Source organism: Hylobates moloch, unplaced genomic scaffold (genome assembly GCF_009828535.3).
Source record: "Hylobates moloch isolate HMO894 unplaced genomic scaffold, HMol_V3 SCAFFOLD_9, whole genome shotgun sequence".
NCBI classification, from domain to species: Eukaryota; Metazoa; Chordata; class Mammalia; order Primates; family Hylobatidae; genus Hylobates; species Hylobates moloch.
The window spans coordinates 37198528-37225218 of NW_026652284.1; the positions used below are offsets into that span (position 1 = coordinate 37198528).

At 39.2% G+C, this 26691-nt stretch overlaps 1 protein-coding gene and 1 long non-coding RNA gene across 6 annotated transcripts; one reads left to right on the plus strand and one right to left on the minus strand.

Annotated features, from left to right (window-relative positions):
* Positions 1–1007: 1007 nt before the first annotated feature.
* GGH (gamma-glutamyl hydrolase) lies at positions 1008–25327 on the plus strand. 3 transcript variants are annotated; one of them, XM_032759683.2, is made up of 9 exons: positions 1010–1605; positions 4488–4602; positions 9991–10041; positions 13120–13204; positions 14089–14227; positions 16192–16298; positions 16381–16471; positions 22736–22884; positions 24961–25327. In XM_032759683.2, the coding sequence occupies exons 1-9, from the start codon at positions 1497–1499 to the stop codon at positions 25012–25014; spliced, it is 900 nt and encodes a 299-aa protein (XP_032615574.1). In that variant the 5' UTR covers positions 1010–1496; the 3' UTR covers positions 25015–25327. The 3 variants fall into 3 exon arrangements, with proteins under 3 accessions (XP_058299771.1, XP_032615574.1, XP_032615573.1); XM_032759682.2 differs by having other exon boundaries at positions 1015–1605; positions 22736–22873; XM_058443788.1 differs by lacking the exons at positions 22736–22884; positions 24961–25327 and adding an exon at positions 16641–17097 and having other exon boundaries at positions 1008–1605.
* LOC131384186 (uncharacterized) lies at positions 2849–11618 on the minus strand. Of its 3 annotated transcripts, none has more exons than XR_009214784.1 (5): positions 11490–11618; positions 9789–9850; positions 7521–7640; positions 6657–6686; positions 2936–3030 (listed from the first exon to the last, which is right to left on the minus strand). It is a non-coding gene; the product is annotated as an uncharacterized LOC131384186 (long non-coding RNA). The 3 variants fall into 3 exon arrangements; XR_009214783.1 differs by lacking the exon at positions 2936–3030 and adding an exon at positions 6067–6187; XR_009214785.1 differs by lacking the exon at positions 6657–6686 and having other exon boundaries at positions 2849–3030.
* Positions 25328–26691: the final 1364 nt, after the last annotated feature.

The window sequence follows — 26691 nt, forward strand, 5'->3', positions numbered from 1 at the left end:
TATATTTTATAACTATATTTTCCAAGTTTGTGCTTTAACTTTAATTTTCTTATATAGTCAATTTTTAATTAACATTTTTATTTTTAATGTTTTATGAAACTCTTCCAACAGCCAAAGTTACGAACATATATTTATATATTTTCTTATCAAAGTATAATATTTTGCCTTTCATATTTACATATGCACTTCACCTCGAGTTTATTTTTGTGTGTAATGCCAGGTAAAAAATTTTTCCTCAGTGGATAGTCAATTATTCTGGCACCACAAGTTCATATTTACAAGGCTACTTGTCTATTTAATCATGCTCAAAACCAGCTCGGCCCTTTCATGTCTTTCATCACATCCGTTATTGCTTACCTCTCACCACACCCTTCTACATAAGCGTTATTTTCTTGTTAAACCAGACTATTCACTGCATTTACTCTTCTTGCAATATGCTAAAATTGTTCCTGTTGTCTCTACGAGTCACGCTTTCTGCCTTTTTTCCTTACTAAATTTAAACCTCTTGTGAAAAAGACATTGTCCAATCTGTTTTCACCCTTAATACTGAGCATTGATGTAGTAGGTTTTCAAATCTTCTTGTTTTATTCTGAATTTAAGTTGGCCCTTATAGATGGGAACTTTCACTGAGTACAAGCTATATATCCACGTATTTAGAAACAATCACAACAGTTTTAATGAATAGGAACCAGTCATCTTTTCTGCCCCGGTGGATAGGCTTAGTGGTCGTCGGTGGATGGCGCAGACCGCGGTTGATCAGAGGAAGCTGACGCCGTTTGCAGGCGTGGCCTGGGCGTGCCCGCTTCGAAGTAGACGCCCGGAGTTGGCCCAGTTCTGACCCTAGTGATGCGCCTGTGCTCGTGTTCATATCGCCGTCCCGTCTTCTTCACTTCCTACAGATGCCGGGAGCCCCCAAATAGCAAGTGTGGACATTCACATTCAGAGGCACAGGCTGCCCGTACAGCGAACGTTGTCACCATTCCCGGAGATAGGGCCCCGACCTTCAAGGGGGCGGTGCGTTTGGCGCGCAGTTCTCAGGCGCCTTCTAGAATCCCCCGCCAGCCTCCCCGCTGCCTGGTTACCAAACTCGGCCGGGGACACCCAACCTCCCCTGTCGAGGACCTGGGTTGGCCAGCCCAGCTTTGTACGGGTGACTGAGGGCCACAGCGACGTAACAGTTGAAAGGGAAGGACGCGGAGACCACCCAGTACCCGCCCCAGGCGTTTCCAGAGTCTCCGCTTAGGCGGCTCGTGGGGGTCGCGGTCGCGGACCGGGGACAGCAATGGGGCGACCACGCAGCGCCGGCCGCACTCCCAGAGCCGCCCACCGCCGCCCCACGGCCGCCTAGAGCGCGCCGGGCCTGCATTTCCCATAGGGCCACGCTGCGGAGCACCGCCCACCCGAGCCACACGCGAGTGCGCGGCCGCGAGGTGTCCCTGCCGCAGCCCCCGCCCGCCCGCAGACCTTTTGAAAGGCGGCGGGAGGCGGTGAGCGCCATGGCGAGCCCGGGCCGCCTGCTGTGCGTGCTGGGCCTGCTACTCTGCGGGGTGGCGAGCCTCGAGCTGTCTAGACCCCACGGCGACACCGCCAAGAAGCCCATCATCGGTAAGGAGGCTGGGCGGGGCCACAGCAGACGGGGAGGGGCTGAGTGTTGGCGCTGGGCGCCTCCCGCCGCCGCGCTCCAGCTGGTGCGCCCCGCCGGGAAAAACCCCCAGATGTGCTTCGCTTTTGGTGCAAGGAGGAACCCGGGCCGGGCACTATTTAGGTCGTACTGAAATGTACCTGGTTGAGGTACCTGGTTCATTCCTTTAGACTCATATGACTCTTAAAGGTGGGAGGGAGGAGGGTGCACCATGAAGAATCCTGCGGATTTTCTTTTTTTGTACACAGCTAGGAATTTCTACTAAAATAAAACATTTCTTTTTCGCACAGTTGGGAAGTTTTACTCATTTTACATCTACAAATTCTGTACATGCATTACATTCATCAAAATGTATTGATGGCGTGTTTAAATACCAGTGCATTGTAATATAAAATCAAGAAATTAAGGTATAACTTGGATTTTGTCATGTTCAGTAGCAGAGGACAACAGTGGCTAATATCCTAATGTAGGTTCTATTTGGTGTAAAAATGCAGCAATTTTTCGTTTCCAACATATTTGTGTTTTAAAGAGATAGTAAAATCAGTCTGTGTTACCAAAACACACATTTGAGACAGGCCCAAGGAAAGCTACCTACGAAATCATCCTGGGGTTAACATTTGCCCAAAGAAATTTGTGTGTGGACATTAAAATTAGTTTTATTTTGGCTGTAGGATTATGCCTTTCATACTATTTTTTTCTGTGAATATTATCACTGTATTCTGTAACTAAACAGAAAGTAGACGAATGTTTTTTCATATAGGTAGTGTCCAATTTTCAAATGGGTTGCTTACTGATATTTGGAACTTATTTCATAGCTGTTTAACATGGTGATTTGATTCTCCACGAACTAACTCAAGCTGTAATTAAGGTAACACATTGCATATTGTGTGTCCAGAGAAGAGGAAAAAAGCAGAGGGGATTCTTTCCCTTTCCTAGAATCGGGGGTAGCCCTGCGTCAAATATTTAAAAAAGGGACTTTGCTTTTGGTCACTGAGATCAGCACAACTTCGTTAACTGAGTACCGACTATGTGCACAATCTTGCTCTAGGAAGTGCAGAGGCTTGAAAGATGACAAGCCACAAAAGTTGTGAGATGGCCTTAAATTATTGGTGGAATTTTGGTCACATTTTGAGGGACAGGGAGAACAGCTTGAGCTCTTTTCCCAGGGATGGGAAAAGTGAGTATGCGTGGGCCCAGGGGAAGGGGAGATGTTGGTGGAACTCACTCTGATGTACTTCTCTTTCTGGTACCTTTGCGCTCCCATGATGCCCCATGTCTCCTTTGTGGTACCTCACCCCATGTACCCTGTACCACTCCATTTCCTATGACACTCCTAGTTCTTCGTTCCCTCGCCAAACTTTGTTATTCCTTAGTGAAGATGATCTTACCTACCAGTAAGGAGAAAAAGTTTTACTGAACAAATTTTGGCATTTGACATGTTATCTGAATACCTGATGAATAACAATTGTAAGAAGCTGGGAATACAAAAGTGAGTAATAGAGACAACAGCTCTTCCTATCAGGTGGCCTGCGGAGACACTGAAAGTGTTCCAAATGCTGAAGTGCTGAATAGGAGTAGGCACAGGTACTCACCCGACAGATGTGTTTTGATGTATACTGATTGCTGTACTGTGTTGGGGCTGGGTTTCACTGGTAAAAGGAGGCCAGAGAGATGGGTGGGGCAGAGCATACAGGGTCTTACAGAGTTTATTAAAGTTTAGGGACCCACTGAGGTAGTTAAACAAAGTGGTGACACCTGCTTGCTGATCGATCTCTACCTGATGTCCTTTCCTATTGCTTTCTGCTTTCACTCACCTGGCTCTAAAAATATGGATTCCTTGCAACGTGACAGGCACAATCCTGACTCCTGGCCTTTGCACTTGCTATTCCTTTGTCCTGGATTGCTGTTTTCCCAAATACATGAATGTGGTTTACCCTGTCACCTCTCTGAACTCCTGGCTCAAATGTCACGTTTTACCTTCTCAGGGAGGACTCGCCTGGCCACTGTGTTGAAGAGACTGTCCTTTCCTCCATAGATGGGCTCTCCTTCCCCAGCTTCTTTCTCTCCTTAGAGCTTATGACCAGCCATCACTCTATATATTATGCCTTTTTATCTTGTTTATTGTTTGTTCTCTCTCCCCTCCCTGCTACACTCTCGAATTAATGCACACAGGACGGGTTTTTGTTTGGTTCACTCATAGTCATGTGTCGCCAGCAGCTAGTTTGTTGCCTGGCATGAGGTATGATTCAACAGTATATATTGAATGACTGCAGGAATAGGGATGGTGATATGATCGGATTTGCTTCTACATGGGGAGCTGCTTGGAGCTTGGGGGGTTTCTTAAGAAAAGATATAACAAGACCTTCTAAGAGTCTATTATAATAGTGTGGTGGGGAGAGGGGAGATATTGATAGCTTGGGCTAAGGTAATGTTGGAGAGGTGTGGATGGAAGATATTTTCACTCCTTTGCTTCATTGTCAGGGAATCAGTGTGTCTGTGAGTATGTGTGGGAAAGGAGTGACAGCCTTGTAAATTTAAGGATCTGTATTCTTTAGGTGGATTCTGGAGTAGGTCTACAGTTGTGTGAAGGCTGCAAGTGCTATTGTAAGCCTTCTTTGGGGGCTTATTTGGCCTCCTTGATGTGGTGAGAGATAGATCTACTTGAAACTAAAATCAGCCTCCCCTGCTTCTTTCCCACAGGCTATGGGTGGACTTGGAGAGAGACTTCCTATTTAATTCTGTGGATTGGAATAATAAAATATGATATTTTTGCTGTGATATATTTCAGTTTCTGAGCAAGAAGAAAAGAAATTTGCTTGAAACTAAACTTTTTTTTTGTTATTAGGAATATTAATGCAAAAATGCCGTAATAAAGTCATGAAAAACTATGGAAGATACTATATTGCTGCATCCTATGTAAAGTATTTGGAGTCTGCAGGTGCAAGAGTTGTACCAGTAAGGTATGATTCAGTGTTTTTTTTTTTTTTTTTTACTCTGTGTAAAAAATTGCTGCATACGGGTGCGGTGCCTCATGCCTGTAATCCCAGCACTTTGGGAGGCCAAGGCGGGTAGACTACTGAGGTCAGGAGTTCAAGACCAGCCAGGCCAACCTGGTGAAACCCTGTCTCTACTAAAAATACAAAAATTAGCTGGGTGCAGTAGTGCACTCCTGTAATCCCAGCTACTGGGGAGGCTGAGGCAGGAGAATCGCTTGAATCAGGGAGGTGGAGGTTGCAGTGAGTTGAGCTCGCACCACTGCACTCCAGTTTGGGCAACAGATCGAGACTCCGTCTCAAAAATAATAATAATTACTGCCTAATATCTCTAAAATTCGTGCTTTCTCTCTTATGATTACACTGTTTAAATGCAGTAACATTGCACCTGATTTTTGACACAAACATGTTGCTTAGAGTCTCTCACTGAATTGTTTAATGTGGGAAGCTGTGTGTTACCTGTAACGTCATTAGAGGTACTGTATGTCATATGCACTAACATCAAGAATGAAATGATAGTTTCCTTTACCCCAGAAAAGGTGGTCCTCACAGACACTATGAAGGTAATGGAGTAAAATAATCTAAAGTGGTTGGGGGGCGGGGTGAAGGATAAAAAATCACGTATTGGGTACAGTGTACATTGCTCGGGTGACTGCTGCATTGAAATCTCAGACTTCATCACTATACAGTTCATGCATGTAACCGAAAACCGTTTTTACCCCAAAGGCTATTGAAATAAAAAAAAAATTTTAATGAATCTACCATTTAACCAGCTTTATTCTATAATATTAGGATAAGAGAACACTTAGGGAATGAAGGAGGTTTTTAGAAGATGACTTTTAAAATACCTTCACACTCTACTTTAAAAGTTTGTAAATTACCAATGCATTAGGGTTGCTTCAGTGTGGATTATACGTATTGCAGTTTTAAAGGCACTACATTATTTTTGTGATAAAATGTTCCTGTAAGAATAAAATGATTCATCTCATATTTTCATTTAGAACTGAATTCTTCCCATATTTTTCATTTGGAAGGTGCTAACAACCAGAATCTTATAAGTATTTATAATATCTTGTCTGCTAAAATTAATGTATTTTAGAATCTTTGAGCACCCTCATCTAATCCATTTTGAGTGATTTAACACACAAAACACTATTTATTCTGTACAGCCTGTTTTTGCAAACAATTCCTCATCAAAAATTATAACAAAAGTACTGTTCAAATATAATACTACTAATAAAATGCAAATATTACAATTTAGAGAATTGTACCACAAAATGGCTTTAGGTTTAGATTTATAAGAATTGTCTTCTTGTATGATCTTTTATATTTAAATTAACTGTTTCTACACCAAGATTACCATTTGCTTTTGATATTAGTCTTTAATATTTTAGTAGCATATCTAATTTTTCAAACGAAATTTTATTTGAAGCCCATATAACACCAGAGTTTTAGAGCCGAGGAAGAGGCTCCAGAGAGTCTTCAGAACAGTGTTTCAGAGTTTTCGTCAGGGAAACTTTTTAATGCAAGCTGTTCTTCTGGGATGTTAGTGCTGACCGTGTGGATGGGAGATAGGAGAGACAAAAGGCAGAGCAGCCATAAAAAATAATGAAATCTTATCCTTTGCTGCAGTGTGGATGCAGCTGGAGGCCTAAGTGAATTAATGCAGAAACAGAAAACCAAATACCACATATTCTCGCTTATAAGTGGGAGCTAAACATTGAGTACACATGGACCCAAAGATGGCAGCAGTAGATACTGGGGGCTACTAGAGGAGGAGGGCGATAAGGGCTGAAAAACTACCTATTGGATACTATGCTCACTACCTGGGTGACAGGATCATTTGTACCCCAAACCTCAGCATCACACAATATGCCCATGTAACAAATCTGCACATGTACCCTCTGAATCTAAAATAAAAGTTAAAATTATACAAAATAAATGAAGTAAAATCATAAATGAAAGAGGAGACTTTACAACTAATGCTACAGAAATAAAAAGGTTCATAAAAGACTACTTACAAGAAACTATATCCCAACAACATGTGTAATCTAGAAGAAATGAATAAATTGTTAGAAACACACAGTCTACCAAGAGTGAATCATAAAGAAATAGGTAACAAACCTGTCACTGGTGAAGAGATTGAAATGGTAATCAATAGCCTCTCAACACAGAAAAGCCCAAGACCAGCTGGCTTCACTGGTGAATTCTACCAAACATCTAAAGCAGAATTGATACCAGTCCTTCTCAAACTCATCCAAAAAATTGAAGACAGTACAATTCCAAGAATGAACCCCAATGTAAACTAGGTCTTGGGCAATTATGATGTGTCAGTGTATTTTTATCAACTGTTACAGTGTACCACCCAAGATGTTAATGGAGGAAGCTATACATGTTTTGGGGCAGGGGTTATATAGGAAATACTTAACCTTCCCTTAATTTTGCTGTGAACCTGAAATTACTCTAAAAAATAAAGTCTTTAAAAAAATAAAACGAAATGCCTAAAGGCAGGTAGACCAGTTTAGAGGTAGTTGCAGTAGGCTAGGTGTGAAGTGTTGAGGGCTTGGCTTACACCGGTGGTGTGGGAATGATAGGTAAGTGTTGTTTAAAAAAATCACCAGTACGTGATGACTAATAAAAGGGCACAGGGAGGAATTAATATATAAGGATGATGGAAGTTTTGAAATCATGGGAGTTTTGAAACTGGATGACTTTGCAGAATATTGGTATTTATGAGAGATGCTGAGAACACGACTGTCAGCATATAGGTTAATTTCGAAATTGGGTTCTCAGAGTTCATTTAAGGTATATTGGAATCATGCGATCTTGTAGAAACAGTGTAATACATAGGGGCTAAGTTCACAGACTAGCCTGCGAAGGATTACCTGATGCAAAATAAGACTGGATCATGATGATGTTAGGTTCATTTCTGAATTTTGGATGCTGGGAGTCAACTTCTGTGGTTTAGAAGTGAAGAGGAAGAGATGGGAGACCTGGGAAGCATTCTGAAATAGATCAAGAAATTTGTCTTTGGTTTCCTTCTGCCTTCTTTCTGCCCCCTTCTGTCTCAGGTGCTTGGTGCCCTCAGGTTGTCATAAATGCCCAATGTGGGACTAGTGGAAAACAGAGTGTCCTGCTTCCTTAGAGGTAGCAACACGAGCCCATGGACTGCTGCTTTTGATTTAAAAACATGTTTTGTTCACACAGCATTTTAAAACATGAATCAGGCTGGGCGCGGCGGCACACGTCTATTATCCCAGCACTTTGGGAGGCCGAGGTGGGAAGATTGTTTAAGCTCATGAGTTTGAGACCAGCTTGGGCAACATGGAAAAACCCCTATCTATAAAAAAATTTTTAAAAGTCAGCTGGGAGTGGTGGTGTGCACCTATGGGCCCAGCTACTCAGGAGGCTGAGGTGGGAGGGTCACTTGAGCCCAGGAGGTGGAGGTTGCAGTGAGCTGAGATGGCACTACTGCACTCCAGCCTGGATGACAGAGCCAGACCTTTCTCAAAAAAACCCCAAAGACCACAAATCAGACTTTATAAGAGTCTGAATTTTTGGTTCTTTTGAAGACAGTTATCTAGATTGGGTTTTAAATGGGGCAAACGCTCCCCATTGGCAACAATGCCTTACCGTCCTTTTCATGCTGCTAAAGCTGTGTGTCGTTTGCCATCACCACCAGGCTGAAGCCATTTCCTTACAGTTAAGGAGAGAGTAAACTGTCTCATACCTTGTTGAAAGGGACCTTTGTTTCAAAAAATGTCTGACAACATGCAACTAACAGCTGTATTCTCTGCCAGGGCCTCTAGGCACCAGAGTTGTGACATGGCACACTCCTTCCCCTGTGACAATTAGGTCTCTTAATAGTGATAAATGGGGACCAAAACTATAGTCATGGACAGTGTGGGAGCCATTTATTTAGAATTAATGAAATGACTGAAACTAGCTTGCACCGCTAGCTGGCAGGAATCCTTGGAGTGCAGCTGTGTGATCTAAATCCATTTTGGTCCCTGGTGGTGGTTGCCCATTTTGGTTTAAATATCCATGGGGAGAATTCTGGGTCCTGACTGGTTGGTTCCTTTTTGTTGCCACAATCTGGGGAGATTAGACTGGCAGAATACTGGGTACCTGTAGATTCATATTTCACCTCCCTATCATATCACTTCCCGAGGCAGGGCTACATATCAGTATTTTCTCCACTTGAGACCATGGTCAGCACCATTCTGGTATCAGCCATTGCTTTGTGGCTGTCAGGAAGAGATTACTATGAACTTGTGAAAGACAGACCTGGACTTGCAAAGCTTGTTTGGACTTAGAGTAGATCCCAGAGTTGTTTGCTGGCAAAACACAGCCTGTGTTCTGGATATCACAAGTGTCTATCTAGTTAATAATGGGTGTGAGGGACCTTACCTCCCCCTAAAACTTCTTTGAGGGCAGAAATGGACTAGTTGACATCTAATCATAAGTCTGCTTCTTTTAGGGCAGGTTGAGAGGACAGGTACCATTTATCCTCTCACAGAAACAGAAGGCTGCTAAATGTGGGAGAGTTCTTGCCAGGATTTCACTAACTTGGTGCTCTCTTCCCTTATTGTTGCATTTTATTGAACTTTTGGGAGAGCAGATATCTTACTGTGACTTAGTAAATGTTCTCACCATATATCACAGATTAATCCCATCTTTTTTTTCTGGAGAAAGGGAATAAAGTCACCAATAATATGGCGATTGTTAGGAGGCCCTTAAGGGGTGTTTGATCAAGGTCTTTCAGAGTAATTACCTGGGCAGTTAGGCTGTTCTACAGTCATCCCTCTGTAGTCCTCAGTTCAGACTAGATGTGAGCCGTCCTGACTTTGAAATGCAGAGTAGTCCCTAGACTGTTGCAACTAGTTTGTTGGGATGGGATCAGGCAGAGACTTGGCGTTTATTTATAATTTTTTTAATCTGCCAGAGCTGCCTGTAGTTAAATAGGCATGATAAATAAAGTTATTTAAAGGAGTCTTTACATAAAACTACTGAATATTCTTACATTTCTTTTTTGTAGTTCTTGGTTAGTAGAGAAATTACTGGTGGCCAAATCTCACGGTCTTTACTGTTTTTGCATACTAATACATATTCACAATATTAAATTACATTAGATCACAGAAAAACATACTTACTTGTCTGATTAGCAAAACAAGGATAAAATTATGTGGCTTTCAAGTGATTTGCAAAAATGCCTCTAGAAAAGTAGAGAGGTAATATTGTTTAGTAATTAAAAATTAGTTTTTACTTGGCTTTTTAAAAGTAATGTGGAGACTTCATTTAGAGGTTTACTTCTAAGTTTCACAAATATAACAATAACTGTTTTATTGTTTTCAGGCTGGATCTTACAGAGAAAGACTATGAAATGCTTTTCAAATCTATTAATGGGTAAGTTGGCAGCATTGGTTTCATACTGTATATGAGTGGTCTACATATGTCTGCTTTTGTAAAAGAAATCATATAAATATTATACATGTTTCTATGTAACTGTCTTAGAGTGGTATAGTATTAGTGTTCTGAGTTCTCTTATAGGATTTATTTTCTTGGGAGATGCAAAAGTCCTTCAAAAGAGGAAGAGGCAGGTTAGGAAATGTATAATTGTTACATAGTAGACACATGATTTTTTTAAACATGTGGCTTAATCTTTGTTCTTTTAATGCTTGTCTTAAATGTTTTGAAGCTACCTTGAATGGCGTGGGATACTGCTTGCATGTGGGGTTTATAAGTCCAAAGTCTGAGGATGTTGATTTTTTTTTTTTTTCAGGTAAATTGGAAAAAAATGTTCTGTCCTCTGGTTTCACCACTAAAGATATGTTAGCTCACAGAACAAGACTTCTAATCATATGAAAAAAAAATGTTCACCATCACTCTTAATTTTAGGAAAGAAGGCTAATTACAGCAATCAAAAACATTTAATTACCATGTTGGCAGAGATCAGAAAATTTGCTTATACTCTCTAGGGCCTGTGAGGAAACAAGTGTGCTCATACTTTATTAGAGGAAATGTAAGTCATGTAGTCTTTTTTGGGGTAATATTGCAATACCTATTGAAATTAGAAACACGTATACCCTTTGACCTGGGAACTTGAGGAGGAATTTTATTTTATAAATATGTTCCCACCTTGCATGAAGACTTAGACTCAAATCTATGCATTGTATTAGTAGTATTGTCTGACAGTCACCCAGTAGTTCGTCAGGTGAGAACTGGTTAAATAAAGCAGACTATGTACATTTAATAGAATACTATGCAGGAATTAAAAAATGAGGCTATCTATAGATGCTGACTTGGATCACCATTGTCCTATGAACAATGTGATAGTGTCATGTGAAAAAGGCAAGGCACTTGATGGTGTGTATAGCATACACCCCGTTTGCTTTTTGTTAAAGGTAGGGGTGAAGAGATATGCATATTTCTACCAAATCAACACAGCAGATTTTAATGGCAGTCATTTCTGATTGGGAATAGGGTGGAAGTATTTTACTGTAAAATGTTTTTTAAAAAGAGCTTTATTATTTTTACTTCTAAAACCATGTTAATTTATTGTTTCTTTTAAAAAGCTATGTTTAGAAAATTATTTGCCTTCAGTTCAGTTTGGTTCAGTAAATATTTACCATAAAATCAGTTCAATTTAGTAAAACATTTACAATGCCTAGTATGTGCTGTGTGCAAGGTACTTTGGCATGGACAAAGATCATTAAGTCTAGGCTAGAATATAATAGTAGAACCTCGAAAATAGACCTTTTGAATCACTTCATTTTCTTCCCACCCTCTCCCCAATTGCATTCCTGTTTGGAGAGGAATCTGAGTCAAGTAGCAGTGTAGACAGGAATACATACTTTTGGGAGCTAGCCTGTCCAGATGCTCAGTATGTCTTCATGCAAACCAGCAAAAGGAGTCCGTTTTCTATCTTCCTCACTTGTTTTCTGCGTTGCCACTAGTTGTTGCTCCTGTAAGCCCTTTTTCTGTCTCGTGTAGTCACTGCACTCCAAAGTGCACTCCAAAGTGGGTTAAATTAAGGGCCTTATTTATATCTCTGTCACCAGAACATGAGCCATATTCTAACGTGACTTCAAAAGCACCTTTATTGAGTCACTATTATGCAGTGGACCCCATAGTATCTTGCAGGGGAATGCAGAGATGAAAAGACAGAGCCATGCTTTAAGGAGTTTGTCATATAGGAGGGACAGTCAGGTTTTGCTGCATGAAAGGACTTTGGGGTTAGACATACCATATTTAGTCATCGGCAGCTTTTTAAATACTAAGTTAATGTCTATAAGCTGGAGACCTGGGATGCAAAACATAAAAATTTAAAAAAAAATTGAGTTAATGGAAAGAGAGAACGCTAATGAGTCTTCACTAAGCCACTTTTAATTGTGGGATTTTCTGCTTGGATTTGTGGTAGATATTCTCCCACACAGATGCTTTTAAGTTTTCTACTAGACTGTGATCTTCCTAACAGCAAAAGCCACTCATGTTTGTCTCTCCAGGCAAGTACTGAGTCTAGCTCATGGAAGAAACAGAATATATTTCTTGAATAACAACAATCTCACAAGTGATATTTCACATATCTCAAGCTCATATTTAAATGTTTTCAAAATTTTAATATGATTAATACCATTTTTCTTACCTCTTTTGAATATCCTTGGTTCTTTCAAGACCTTGCTATAAATTTTAAATTTAAAGTTTAATTTTAAAAGTTGGTATAAAAACATGGTAAAATATTTTTCTATATTTCACCTTTATAAGTGTATAAAATAATATCAAATATTTTTAACTGCCTTCTTTTCCTAGACTTTTTCTAGAATCATAATTATGTTTCTTGAAAAAAATACTAATACTAAAATATTCTATTAAAATATTTTATATTCTAATACTAAAATATTCTATTAAAATAAACTATTCTACTAAAATACTAATACTAAAAAATTCTAATACTGTGCATATTTCTGAAGAGACTCAGGGTGATAAGAATTAAATTCTTGTAGAAATTTAATTCTAGCTTAAATATATTTTTATGACCAGCTTGTTCTTTATAGTTAAATTATTTGTGAGCTAAAACCTACCCATAATTATGGACCTGCAGTTGATTTGGCATCACAGATCACCTTCATAAAACCTGGCTATACCTGGAATTTTGTCTGTCTTTGCTGTCTAGCTCTGTGCACTCTTGCCCCTCCCCTACTTATTTACTTTTAATTTTCCCACACTCTATTTCATTAAATAAATTTTTTGAAGAAGTTTTTGGAAAATCTGCACTGAAGTGTTGTTAACTGCTGTAGTTTCTGAATGGCTGGGATTGTAAATATTTTATATTTTCTTTTTTCTTTACTTTTCTAATTTTCTTCAAGGATCTTACTGCATATGTAATGAGAAAAATTGTTTTAAAATAAAAAGATTGTTTTCTGTGTCTGTATGGGTAGGGGGTGGCAAAATACACCCTATTTGATTTATGTAACGTTGTTTCAGAATCCTTTTCCCTGGAGGAAGTGTTGACCTCAGACGCTCAGATTATGCTGAAGTGGCCAAAATATTTTACAACTTGTCCATACAGGTAAATATCAGTTACTGCTTATTATTCCAGGTGGGTTTTGTAAGTTTTTGTGAGAGTAGTTCATTTTTTAAGCAGATGGTAATGCTCCCTTCAAAATTACCCTTAGCCTCATCATACCTTCACTTTTGAGGCGCCTGTTCTTGGCTGCTCCCGCCTATTTTCCATGTGCTTCATCTAATCCTGGGCTTCCAGAGACCCTTCAGAGCCCTGCTGAGTGCCCCTCTCTTGATGCTTGTTAATGTGAACCATGTCCTCATGTAGTGTAGACATTCTGATGTCTCTCTCTGTCCTCTTTTTTTTTTTATGGGCATTGTTTATATGTTATTAATTCTCACCTCTTCTTGAAATCTGTTCTTCTTCCCAACTCATTCAATCCTGTTTGAACTTTCTTCACAGTTACCATAGACTCCATGTCAAGCAGAGCTTCTGAGCCTCTGAGTTCTCCTTTCTAATGTTCACAGTGGGACTGCCTTTGTACCATAGCTCAAACCTTTACTGTTTCTCTCCTCAACTATTAACAGCGATTTTTAAATTAATCTTGCTGGCCCTAGTATCTTACCAATCCTGCTTAAATATTTCCCTAAATAACTGTTTTTAGCCTTAGAAATACTTGTTTCAAACTTTTAATAGCTAAGGTCAGTAATCTGTAGGCTTTTATAGTCTTTGGGTCAAGATATACAGTGTGTCCACAGCTTATGTTTTCCAGCCTGTGTGGGAGCTTGGTCTGAAGAGAGATTAAGTGATAGCCTACTTATGGATCCTAGAGAATTCTTCAGAAATCCATGTGTAACTCGGGTGCCTATTTGGTTATGACAAAAGATATGGCTACTTTTTATTTTGAAAAGTTTGAATAAACTTAGTTTTCTCTTTTTCCACTTGCAAAGAGTTTTGATGATGGAGACTATTTTCCTGTGTGGGGCACATGCCTTGGATTTGAAGAGCTTTCACTACTGATTAGTGGAGAGTGCTTATTAACTGTCACAGATACTGTTGACGTGGCAATGCCGCTGAACTTCACTGGAGGTAAGAGTACTCTTTTCAACCCTTTAAAAAATATTTGCTGGGCAGGATTAGTAAGTAGCACATATGAAAGTAAAAGTGCTTATTTTTATTTTCTTTTTAGCCTTTTCCCTGAAGGAAAAAATGCTTACAACATTAGCGTTTAAATTATTTACACATGTTGAAGATGTGAATGAGCATCCTTGTACTCATTTAGGAGGATGACTTAAGGAATTGTGAATTTTAATAACTCATTGCTTCTAGTGATATGAGGACTGTGTGTGATGAAGAACTCTGAAATGGGATCTGGTTTTGACTCCTAGCTTTCTCACTTTGACCTTCAGGAATCATTTTACCTCTCTGAGGTTCAATGTCTGCATTTGCAAAAAGGTCTAACCCTTAGGGTTTTTTTCTGTGAAAATTAAATAAGTTTTTTTTTTTTTTTTTTTTTTTAAGACAGAGTCTCTCTCTGTCACTCAGTCTGGAGTGCAGTGATGCAATCTTGGCTCACTGCAACCTCTACCTCCAGGGTTCAAGGGATTCTCCTGCCTCAGTCCCCTGAGTAGCTGGGACTACAGGCACCCCACCACATCTGGCTGAATTTTGTATTTTTAGTAGAGACAAGGTTTCACCATGTTGGCCAGGCTGGTCTCAAACTCCTGACCTCAGGTGATCCACCTACCTTGGCCTCCCAAAGTGCTGGGATTAGAGGATCTACTGGGAAGCGCTGTATTTACTCAGCAACCAGGAACTCCAGTGAGTTTGGTGTCTAGAGTTTTTACTGGAATGTTATTATGAAATAATTGATTGAATCTTTGCCTATGTGATTGAACTCAATCTCCAGCCCCTCTTTCATACTTGGAGATTGATTGGGCTGGCTCGAAGTTTCAACTTTCTAATCATGAAGTTAGTTTTTCTGATGATTAGTCTTCATCCTGAAATAATTGAGGGACCCACCTTGAATTACCACATTAGCACAACAAAAATACTTCTATCACTCCGGGAATTCCAAGGGTTTTTAGAAGCTTCCTGTCAGGAACCCAGGACAAAGACCAGATAGATTCTTAATGATATCACTCTGTATAAGTAGATAATGATTATTGTAGGTTACTTGATCTCCGAATGCTTAGAATTGAAGCCACCAGCTATTTCTGTTCTCACAGGGATTTTGCAAGGAAAGTAGCAGTCATACTTAAAACTTGTAGAATGCTTTATGCTTTTGAAAGCTCTTTCTTCCATTGTCTCACTTAATAATTGCAAAAACCTGGTGGGAAGTACATGTATTAGGTCAGAGTACTTTGGTTGTGTTGCCAGAACCCGGTTTATACAGAAAAGGAATGTTTCAGGGTGCTGTGGTTTTCATGGAAGTCTCTAGCAAGAATAAGGGGTCTGGTTTGAAACAGCTGTCACTATCGCCTTGAAAACATCAGTGTCTTTTTTTCAAAATCTGTTTGTTGGTGTTTGAGTCTGTGCAGAACCTTCAGGGTTGACCACTAAGATATATTGCTTTTTGATCTGTTTACCGAGTCAAAATTTCTTAGCTTGGATCATGTTCTTTTCTACATTGTTTGTATTTTTATTTGTTTGTCCCAGATACCTCTGAAAATATGTTCAAAGTTTTGCATCCTTTCCTGGGCAAATACATACACCCATGGAAAGTTTTAACTGTTTTTCAGAATAGTCTGTGGAAATCTAGTTAAGATTCCCTGCCTGTCTATAGCTTGCCAATACTCATATCAGAAGAATTTTACTTATTCATATTAAAATTCTAGAAGAAAATTACTTATAGCTGGAGCATATTTGAGTTTATGTTAAACACATTTTGTGACTTGATTGGAATACTTCCATGGAAATGATGTGTTTTGCTTATCATTTAGTCATCTTGATTATGTCTTCATAATGGCTTCTCTTTGGGTGCTGGTAAGTGACTTCAGTGGATTTCATTTTTTTGTGTTTAAATTATTTCTCTTGTACTTAAATTATTTCAGGTCAATTGCACAGCAGAATGTTCCAGAATTTTCCTACTGAGTTGTTGCTGTCATTAGCAGTAGAACCTCTGACTGCCAATTTCCATAAGTGGAGCCTCTCCATGAAGGTATCACATTAATTACACAATGAAATTAATATGTTTAGAATAACTGCAGAAGTAATTATTTTGTTTTATTTTCGTATTCTAGAATTTTACGATGAATGAAAAGTTAAAGAAGTTTTTCAATGTCTTAACTACAAATACAGATGGCGAGATTGAGTTTATTTCAACAATGGAAGGTATATCACTATAACTTGTATACTTTATTTCACTTATTTTATATTTTTAAATTTTGATTTTATATGTCTCTTATCAATAAAATCATATTACTTTGGGACTTGAAGATGGGTGTTAGGGCATTTTGGGAGACGGGAGACATGTTTTGTCCATGTTTCAAATTAATTGCAGTTTTCCTGGGTATTTTCCTGAATGGGGTGGTGAAGAAGAAAAGTAAAAGAATAAAGGGGGCGAGGATGAAGAAAGAAATGAAGAAAGTGACTTCTGTTTCTAGCAATATTGCAGATTAAATACCTTGACAGACTTTCCTCCAGCCAACAACAAAATAAATGTGGGTGATAGAGAAAAACATAGTAAATACGTTGATGAATTGGCAAGGAAATAAAGATACTCAGGTCCAAAATTTTAAGAGTTGAGCGGAATATTTAAACCAGTGTTATTATGGAATCAGGAGAACTTGAGACAAAGTCAGAACTCTCTGTATGAATAGTATCTCATGGAGCAGGACTTGGATGGTTATACCAGCAATGTAAGGGTGAACTCAAAATACACCTGAAATCCCCCTATAGAATGGCCAGGAGAATTGCCCATCTTGAGCTTTGGGGCTAAGGGAGTGGGGTGGGGGACAGTGAATAAAGCCTTGAGTGTTTATAATGATGGGCTGTTCTCCTAGTGTGGCCAGCGTTATACTAACTGGGAAGTTGGACAAATCTTGAGTAATTTTGTTCAAGGTTGCCTCAGACTGGTAATGCCCTCACTTGTGAGGCTGAAGCAAATGTAAATAGTTTTTTTGAGAGGACCAGACATTCATCCTAGGCTTCAAGGAATTTCAATATATGAAGTCTGAAGGAAAATGAATGCTTCACAGCCAAAATACTACTAATGCACAAGCAAGCACTGTGAATGAGAACTTGCAGAGATAACAGATGTGGAAGCAGACCTGCACAAATGTTAGATATTAGTATTATGAGATAAAGTATAATATATTTTAAGTTTTAAAGAAAGAAATAAGAATGCTTGAAAATATAGGCATGAAACAATCAGATTTGAAAATAACCAAATTCAGCTATTAGAAATTATAATTGAGGCCAGGTGTGGTGGCTCATGCCTGTAATCGCAGCACTTTGGGAGGCTGGGGTGGATCACCTGAGGTCAGAAGTTCAAGACCAGCCTGGCCAACATGGTGAAACCCCGTCTGTACTGAAAATACAAAAAGAAGAAAAAAAAAGCTGGGCATGGTGGCACGTGCCTGTAGTCCCAGCTACTTGGAGGTTGCAGTGAGTTGAGATTGTGCCACAGCACTCCAGCCTGAACGACAGAGTAAGACTCTGTTTCAAAAAAATAAGAAATTATAATTGAAATAAAACCCTCAGTAGACATGTTAATCAGAAGGTTAGACACAGTTGAGGAGAAATTAATGAACTAGAATAGAAGATAGATGTGAAGGAAACATTCAGAATCCAACATAGCCAGACATGTAAATGTAAATGCCAAATGTGTCCGAAGAAAGGTTGGAATCTGGAGGTAAAGTGATTCCTAACATACCTAACCAGAACTCTACAAGGAAGGGAAAAAGTAGGACAGAGACAGACTCTTTTTTCCGTATTAAAAAAAAATTTTTCAGGTGGATAAAAGACCTAGGGAGAAAGGCACCCTACAATAAGGTTTTAGAAAAAATAAAGGAGAATGTCTTTATGATCTTGTTTAAGGGAAGGAGTTTTGAAGACAAAATATAAACAAACCATAAAGGAAAAGATTGATGAATTCAATCAAATGAAGAAGTTGTGTTCATAAAAAAAAAATCACAGAGAAAAGGGGAGGTATTTGTAATGCATATAACTGACAAAGGATATGTGTCTAGCTTATATAAAGTAAAGCTATGATTTAAGAAGAAAAGATAGCTTATTAAAAATGGATATGAGGGCTGGGCATGGTGGCTCATGCCTGTAATCCCAGCACTTTCAGAGACCGAGGCAGGCAGATCGCTTGAGGTCAGGAGTTTGAGACCAGCCTGGCCAACATGGCGAAACCCCGTTTCTACTAAAAATATAAAAATTAGCCGGGCATGGTGGCACACACCTGTAATCCCAGCTACTCGGGAGGCTGAGGCAGGAGAATTGCTTGAACCTAGTGGGCAGAGGTTTCAGTGAGCGGAGATTGCACCACTGCACTCCAGCCTGGGCGACAGAGTGAGACTCTGCCTGAAAAAAAAAAAAAAAAAAAAAAAAGGATATGAGATGTGAATGGATACCATCCAAAAAAACTTGATTGTCCTGTCCACTTATGGCTTGGTGAGATAAGTTGCTCAGTGTAATTTCTGATCAGGGAATGCAAATGGAAACCAAAGTAAAAAACCATTTTATACCCATCAGATTGGCAAAATTAAGAAGCCTGCTGATAACTAATGTTACCCAGGATGTTGCACAGTGGGTGCTGTCATGCACTTACGATTGGAAAAATTTTGGCATTTCTTAGTAAAATCAAACATTTTCCAGTTTTGTTACCTGGCAGTTTTATTCATTGGTTAAAAAATACCTTAATGAAATAATTTCACGTAGATAGAAATGTACATGACATTATATTCATACCAGCAAAAAAAATGGAAAACAACTCAAAAGACCAGTAGTGCAAAGGATAAGTAATACTATACAGCTATTAAAATCAGTGGACTCACCTGCATGTACCACTGAATGAATCATGAAGACAATTTTGAGTTAAAGAAGCAAGTCACAAGGGAATACATGCTGTATGTTTTCATTTATATGATGATTAAAATTTGGCAAAAAAGAATGTATTGTTTGGTAGTAAATCTAAGGAAAGGATGGGGTGATGAATAATTATGAGAGTCCTTCTCACTGGGCTGAAGAGGTGGGAGGGACAGTCGAAGGGCTTTGGAAGTATTAGTCATGTTTTCTCCTCCCAATCCAATGTACCTCGCTACATCAGCATTAACCACCTGCCACCTGGATAGATGCAGCAGCAGCCTCTTAAGGCTTCCAGAAACCCATCTTCTAGCCACCCACTCGTGGTCTGCTGAAGTACCAGTCTGATAGTATTGCCTGAACAAAACTCCTCAGTGGCTCCTCTGCATTGGAGGATGAAGTCTAGATTTATGAGCTTATTTCCTCATGCCCTCTCCCTGCCTTCACCTCTAGCTTGTACCCTGCACGACCTGTTTGCTACACACAGCCCTTCCACAGAGCCATGCTTCTTGCCTCTGCACTGCTTCTCATGTGCTTTCCTCTTCTCTGAAAAGCTCCCCCTTTCCCCTATTCCTTTCTCCTGATGCACTCTTAGCCATCTCGAAAAACCCAGGCCACTTGTCGTCCCTAGAGGCCTTTTCTACCATTATTCCTCTTCTCCACAACCTTGGTGCTTTGTGCTGTGTGGGAATGCTTCCTAATGCATGTATTTGCTCTTGTTCTATCATCTCTGTAGATGAAAAGCTCATTGAGATCAGGAACTGTATCTTACTCTCCTTTGTGTTTCTAGGGCTCATAGATGTTGAATGAATGCCTAATTATTTAAATGATAGAGTATTGGGTTGGAAGTTAGGAAATCAGGTTCCATGTTGGTTCTGCTTTTGACTATGCCATACCAGGCTCATTTGAAAATTTTCTCCCACCTCCAGAATAGGAACACTTGAGATGCTTTATTATTTGCATATTTTCTTTCCACTCTTGATACTTCTATCTAAATCAGTGAGGCAGGGCATGATTCCTAGTTTTCAGGAAACTGCACTGGTCTTTTAGTAATGCAGTTTACTAAAGAAGAGTAAATCTCACTCATTACTGAATGTCAGTGACTTCAAAAAGTTTGTGGGAAAAATGGAATTAAAATATAAAAATAAAAACTGTAAACTTTATTTCTCAAAATAAGCTCTATCAAGTTTAAGACACTTTTGCCCATGATGATACCAACCTTTTAGTCCATCCCTAAAGAACTGAGGGTCCTGTGAATTGAACCATGTCAAATGTAGTCTTTTACATTATTAACAGAAATGAGTGCCCTTTAAAGATTTTTTTAAGATTAGGAAACAAGAATAAGTCAGAAGGAGCCAAATCAGGACCATAAGGTCCTAATGGCTTCCCATCAAAATGCTCACTAAATAGCCCTTGTTGGATGAAAGGAATGAGCAGGAACATTGTCATGCTGGAGAAGGACTCTAGTGAAGCTTTCTTGGGCGATTTTCTGCTAAAGCTTTGGCTGACTTTCTGAAAACACATAAAAAGCAAATGTTACTCTTCTTTGGTTCTCCAGAAAATCAACAAGCAAAATGCCTTGGAGCATCCAAAAAAACGTTATGACCTTTGCCCTTGACCAGTTCATTTTGGCTTTGACTGGACCACTTCCATCTCTTGGTAGCTATTGCTTTGATTGTGTTTTCCGGTTCATACTGGTAAAGCCATGTTTTATCTGCAGTGGGAGTTCTTCAAAGTAATGCTCTAGGATCTTGATCCCACCTGTTAAAAATGTCCATTGAAAGCTCTCCTCTTGTGTGCAGCTGATCTGTGTGCAATGGTTTTGGCACCCATCGAGTAGAAAGTTTGCTCAACTTTAATTTTTCAGTCAGGATTGTGTAAGCTGACCCAACTGAGATGTCTGTGGTATTGGCTGTTGGTTCTGCTGTTTATTGTCGATCTTCTTCAATTAAGACATGAACAAGATACGTATTTTCCTGGCAAATTGATGTGGATAGTCTGCCCTGAGGGCTACAACATTGTTTCATTCCTTCTTAAAACGAGTTATCCATTTGTAAACTGCTGATTTCTTTGGGACATTATCCCCATAAATTTTTCGTAAAGCATCAGCGGTTTCACCATTCTTCCATCCAAGCTTCACCATAAATTTGCTGTTTTTTTCTGCCTTCAATTTTAGCAAAATTCATATTGCTGTTACAGGGGTTCTTTTAAAACTGATGTCTTATCCTTCTTAGTGCCTCATACTGGATCCTGTTCATACAAGTTACTACAAGTTTATTTTGGTGCAAAAGAATGTTGAAATCCTTGCATAATTTTTTTCATAATACACATTTTCTGTGAGCTTTTTGAAGACTTCTTATATATATATGTATATTTTCCAATGCATGAAGCATTATTGAGGACAAAAAAAGTCTTAAATCATAAAAAGGACTTATATCCAATATACTAGAAGATCTGCCTTTCAATTAACTGTAACAGTTAATTTCCTAGTCCCCCAGCCTGTGGGTCTCTTGCTGGTAGTTTCACAGGTAGTCCCAGAATAGAGAGGAAAAAGGGCAGTGTCACACGGATGTGGGGGAGGCAGGGAGCTGAGTGCCTGGAGCTGCATGAGGCAGGTGTTTCCTCTTGTGAATACCCACAAAGCTGGGATAAAATGTTTCCCTTCTGTGGCCTGCTCTCTAGTCAGAAAGCTTACTGGGATGAGAACCGACAGTGCTCGTACTCCTAGGTATCTCTTCTTTCATTAATTCTCTTCATTTCTCCAAGTACTTTCTGATGGTGGTCATGGTTACAATTCCAAAGCAAAAAATAATAGAGGGGAGATTTGTTTTTTTCAAATCAAAATGAGGAAAGGCACATCTGAAGAAGAGACAAATATGTACATTTTTCTGAAGGTAACTATTACACATACTCACTTTTTTTTTTGAATTGTGGAATTGTTCATGAGTATGTAAACGTAGAGAGAGTAATATGAACCCTGGGTGTCTATCAGCTTTGACAATTGTCAACAGCTCTGTGTCCCTTCTCGTTTTATGTCTGCTTTTAAACTTCTAAAAAATATTTTAAAAAAAGTCATAAGTCATTCCACAGACTGAGAGAGAGACACAGTTTAGGCAGAGACAAACTGGCTTGTGTAAAAGGACACCAGAAGTGCTGCCATACTTCATTCTCATATGAATAAGTCATTATGGGAGCACAGAAAAGCATGCTACAAGACAGGGGAGAAAGAGACCCACTGCGGAAGAAACTTGAATCACCAGTAAAATGTGCATCTCGCTTTTGGACAGGGATAGATTCCTCAGCTCAGCTTCTACTTTGCTATGAGTATCTCGAAAAGCAAATCGTCCTACAAATTGTAAAAGGTTGCTGTATCAGTGAAATACGTTGCTGGGAATTTTCACATTGAGTATGAATGGCAATTATTTTGTGTCTGAGAGAATATGTACAATTTTACCTTGTCTGATATTGTGAATTATATAATGTTTTATAATACATAAACCAATTTCATTATAAGTAACATCTTAAACCATTCTTACTACTTACTAATTTGTGTTCTTCTTACAGGATATAAGTATCCAATATATGGTGTCCAGTGGCATCCAGAGAAAGCACCTTATGAGTGGAAGAATTTGGATGGCATTTCCCATGCACCTAATGCTGTGAAAACTGCATTTTATTTAGCAGCGTTTTTTGTTAATGAAGGTAATATGAGGGTACATAATTTTGTCATTCTGGGGTAGTTTTGAAGAAAATTGCCCTCATCTGAACTTTTGCCTATGCTTTGGCTCTATAAATGTTTTGTAAGTTCTATAGGTTTAACTTTAAAGAATAATACAAATGTTAAATAATGTGAAAGCCCTAAAATTGAGATGTTAGGTATTCTAATAAAACCAGGACAGTTACTTCAATTAACAGTATCATACATGCTTCAGTGGGCAGAATTCTTGAACAACAGTGTGAAGAAGGTTGAGAGTTTTTTTTTGTTTGTTTCTTTTTCTTTGTTGTTTTTGTTTTGTTTTGTTTTTTGACAGGGTCTTGCTCTGTCGCCCAGGCTGAAATGCAGTGATGTGATCATAGCTTATTGCAGCCTCAAACTCCTGGGCTCAGGGGATCCTCCTGCCTCAGCATCCTGAGTAGCTGGGACTACAGGTGCAGACTGCCACACCAAGCTCTTTCTTCTTGGATACTTTTAATTTAGATTCTTCCCATTACTCTCTATTTCTTAGGCTAATGTTGTAATTATAACAGTGTCTGAGAATTAGATGTTACTTTTCCAAGACAGTGACACAGATTGAATGTATATCCACCAGTTTGTGATTTTAAGTCTACCTGTCTATATGCATTGGCATACTGGAGAAAGCAAATAAACTCTGCCTGCTTTTTGGTGATGAAAACACAGACATATTCATGCTGCGTTATGTTTGTGGGAAAAATCGAGAATTTGGTTGTAGATGCTTATTTCTTAGTTGAGCATGATAGGTACAGTAAGTCCTACGATTTAAGCGGAACTGTGTGTAGCAGGTCCTTGAACAACATTATTTACTTTGAAGTCGTTTCATTATAACATTGGTTATAACATTATAACATTGGAAAAAAATTGGTTTTGTTATACATCGTTGTGCTTAAAAGTAGTACAAGAACCTATCAATGACGTTAAGTGAGACTAGCTGTGTAAGACAGAGGTACAGAAACAAGTTGTAAAGGATAGAGATCACTTTGGTGAGGTATAGCCATTTAAAGACTTCAGTGAACTTTGCTTTCATTCCATCTCCAAGCTTGCCCTAAGTTTTTATCAACTCTCCTGCCATTGCTGGGAAGTCAAGTACTTCCTACTGAGTTCACTCTGCTTTAGAATCATGCAGAGCTGAGTGGATGGTTTTATGACAAAAACTCCAAATTAAAAAAAAAAAGTATCCCATATACAGTAGTATCAGTCCAAAGGAACATTTTCATGTGTGTGTGGAGTGAATGAGGGCAGCAGTGGCAGTGCCGCATTTGCTGCAGTAGTAGTCACGTGGCATTTGGTCTATGTGGTCTTTATCTTCCAACATTCTTCTTTCTAAAAATGCCGTAAGAGCCTGTATTTACTTTGACTTTGGGAGCTTTAGGAGCTCTCACCTCCTCACATTCCAGCTTTCATCATGCCAAATTTCTCACTGTGCCTCCTGGTTTTTCATAATGCTGCCTTACCTGTGAAAATGTCTCCCTTCTCTGTTTGCCTCAGCTTCGCCACTTTCTCCATCCTTTTTACTCTTGTAGCATCCAGTGATGATACACCAAAAAACATTTTTATCATATGATTCTGTGTGTTTACGAGGCTGAACTTTTTGAGTGTTAGGACCTGTTCTGTTTATATTTCCATCCCCAGGCTGTGTATCAAGTCTTGTATACACATAGCCACTTGGTAAGTATTTGAATGAGTTGCGGAGTGAGCATAGCATGGGATATGCTGCAGGGCGAATGCAGCACAGCTGCTGTGTCCGTGGGCGACTGTGCCATAAATCGGGCACTGCTTTATTTGGGGAAATTTTGTAAAGCATTTCCCTCCCTCCCTTCCTCCCTTCCTTCTTCTTCTTCTTCTTCTTTTTTTTTTTTTTTTGGAAAGTAAGTTTGTTAAAGAAGTAAAGAAAAAAAAAGGTGGCTATTCTATAGGCAGAGCAGTCGCATTTCTCTTCTTGTTGATATTTTCCCACTTAATAATGCTGATTGCAGAAAGAAATATTATAAAATAGTCTCTTGAAGATTTTGTCATCTGATCCTTTTAAAAATCAACTTTTTTTTTCTTGCAGCTCGGAAAAACAACCATCATTTTAAATCTGAATCTGAAGAGGAGAAAGCATTGATTTATCAGTTCAGTCCAATTTATACTGGAAATATTTCTTCATTTCAGCAGTGTTACATATTTGATTGAAAGTCTTCAATTTGTTAACAGAGCAAATTTGAATAATTCCATGATTAAACTGTTAGAATAACTTGCTACTCATGGCAAGATTAGGAAGTCACAGATTATTTTCTATAATGTGACTGGCTCTGATTCTTCATCCCGTATATGACTTTATATAACATTAGATAATTAAATAGTGAGACATAAATAATCAGAGTGTTTTTCATGGAAAAGCCTTATATCTGAAAAAAATAAATTTACTGAAATACAAATATTTTTTCTAATTGATTTGCTTGGGAAATAAATACCATCCCCTACCTGCCCACTCCATCCTCCTTGCTGAAAAAGAAAAGAATCTTTGAAAATCCTACCATTTGTTCATCTTGTTCATTGTGATGTCTCCCTCCTTTGGGTCTCAGGAGTATTTGTGTGTGTGTGTATGTATGTGTGTGTGTGTGTGTAGGTGTGTGTGTATAGATATGTGTGTGTATGTGTGTATCTACTTTTCTGCCCTGTGTTAACTTCACATTTAAAGCGTACACATCCTGAAAACAGAGTCTGTCCTGAACTTTTTATCTTTCACAATGTCTAGCCCAGCAGGCCCTTAGTAAGTAATTGTCACTAATTGTAAGTTTTTTTCCCATGGAAAATAATTTAAAAGCTGTCATATATTTATTTTGGTACACTTTAATGCATTTTTCTTTCTTTCTTTTTTTTTTTTTAAGATGGAGCATCTCTCTTGTTGCCCAGGCTGGAGTGCAATGGTGCAATCTCAGCTCACTGCAACCTCTGCTTCCTGGGTTCAAGCGATTCTCCTGCCTCAGCCTCCCGAGTAGCTGGGATTACAAGCCTGCGCCATCACACCCAGCTAATTTTTGTATTTTTAGTAGAGATGGGGTTTTGCCATGTTGGCCAGGCTGGTCTCAAACTCCTGACCTCAGGTGATCCACCAGCCTCGGCCTCCCAAAGTGCTGGGATTACAGGCGTGAGCCACTGTGCCCAGCCAACATTCATGTATTTTTCAATCTGTGCTACTCTCCTCCACCCCTCACCATCCCATATAACCCTCAGAAGTATGAAATTGAGGAACTCCTTGAGGACAACCAAGCTGCTGGAAGGAAGAGAGAGAGGGCTTGCTGAGCTGTGTCTGGTCAGTGGTGTTTATGCATCTGTTCTCTGTGGGCCTCCAGAACTTCTGCAAGAGAAGGGGAAACAGGAAACCATGGTTGGGAATGATGTTGGAGGGCATCGTGGATGATTTTACCTGCAACAAGAGAAGAACAATCACCTGCAGACACTGAGCTAAGCCGTAATCTTTGGGGAGTGAGGACAAATAGCACATAGAAATTGGAAGAGTTAATACATTTAATTAACCAAGAAAGAACTTTACTAGAAATGTGGCAGATTCAGTTTCTGTCCATGATCATGAAGATTCTTTGTTGAGTCTTACTGTTGAATATGTCTGGCTAAGTTTTTGTCTCCCACCACTAGAAAAAGGTAGTGACGCTATTATTGCTCACGGTGCCAGGGTTCTTCCCAACCCATTTGTGTTGAAACCATACAGAACTGCTTGTCTCTGCAGTTCCCAAGAACAACTTCATCCGACTCTGTGGTTACTCATGATGCTGCATCCTCC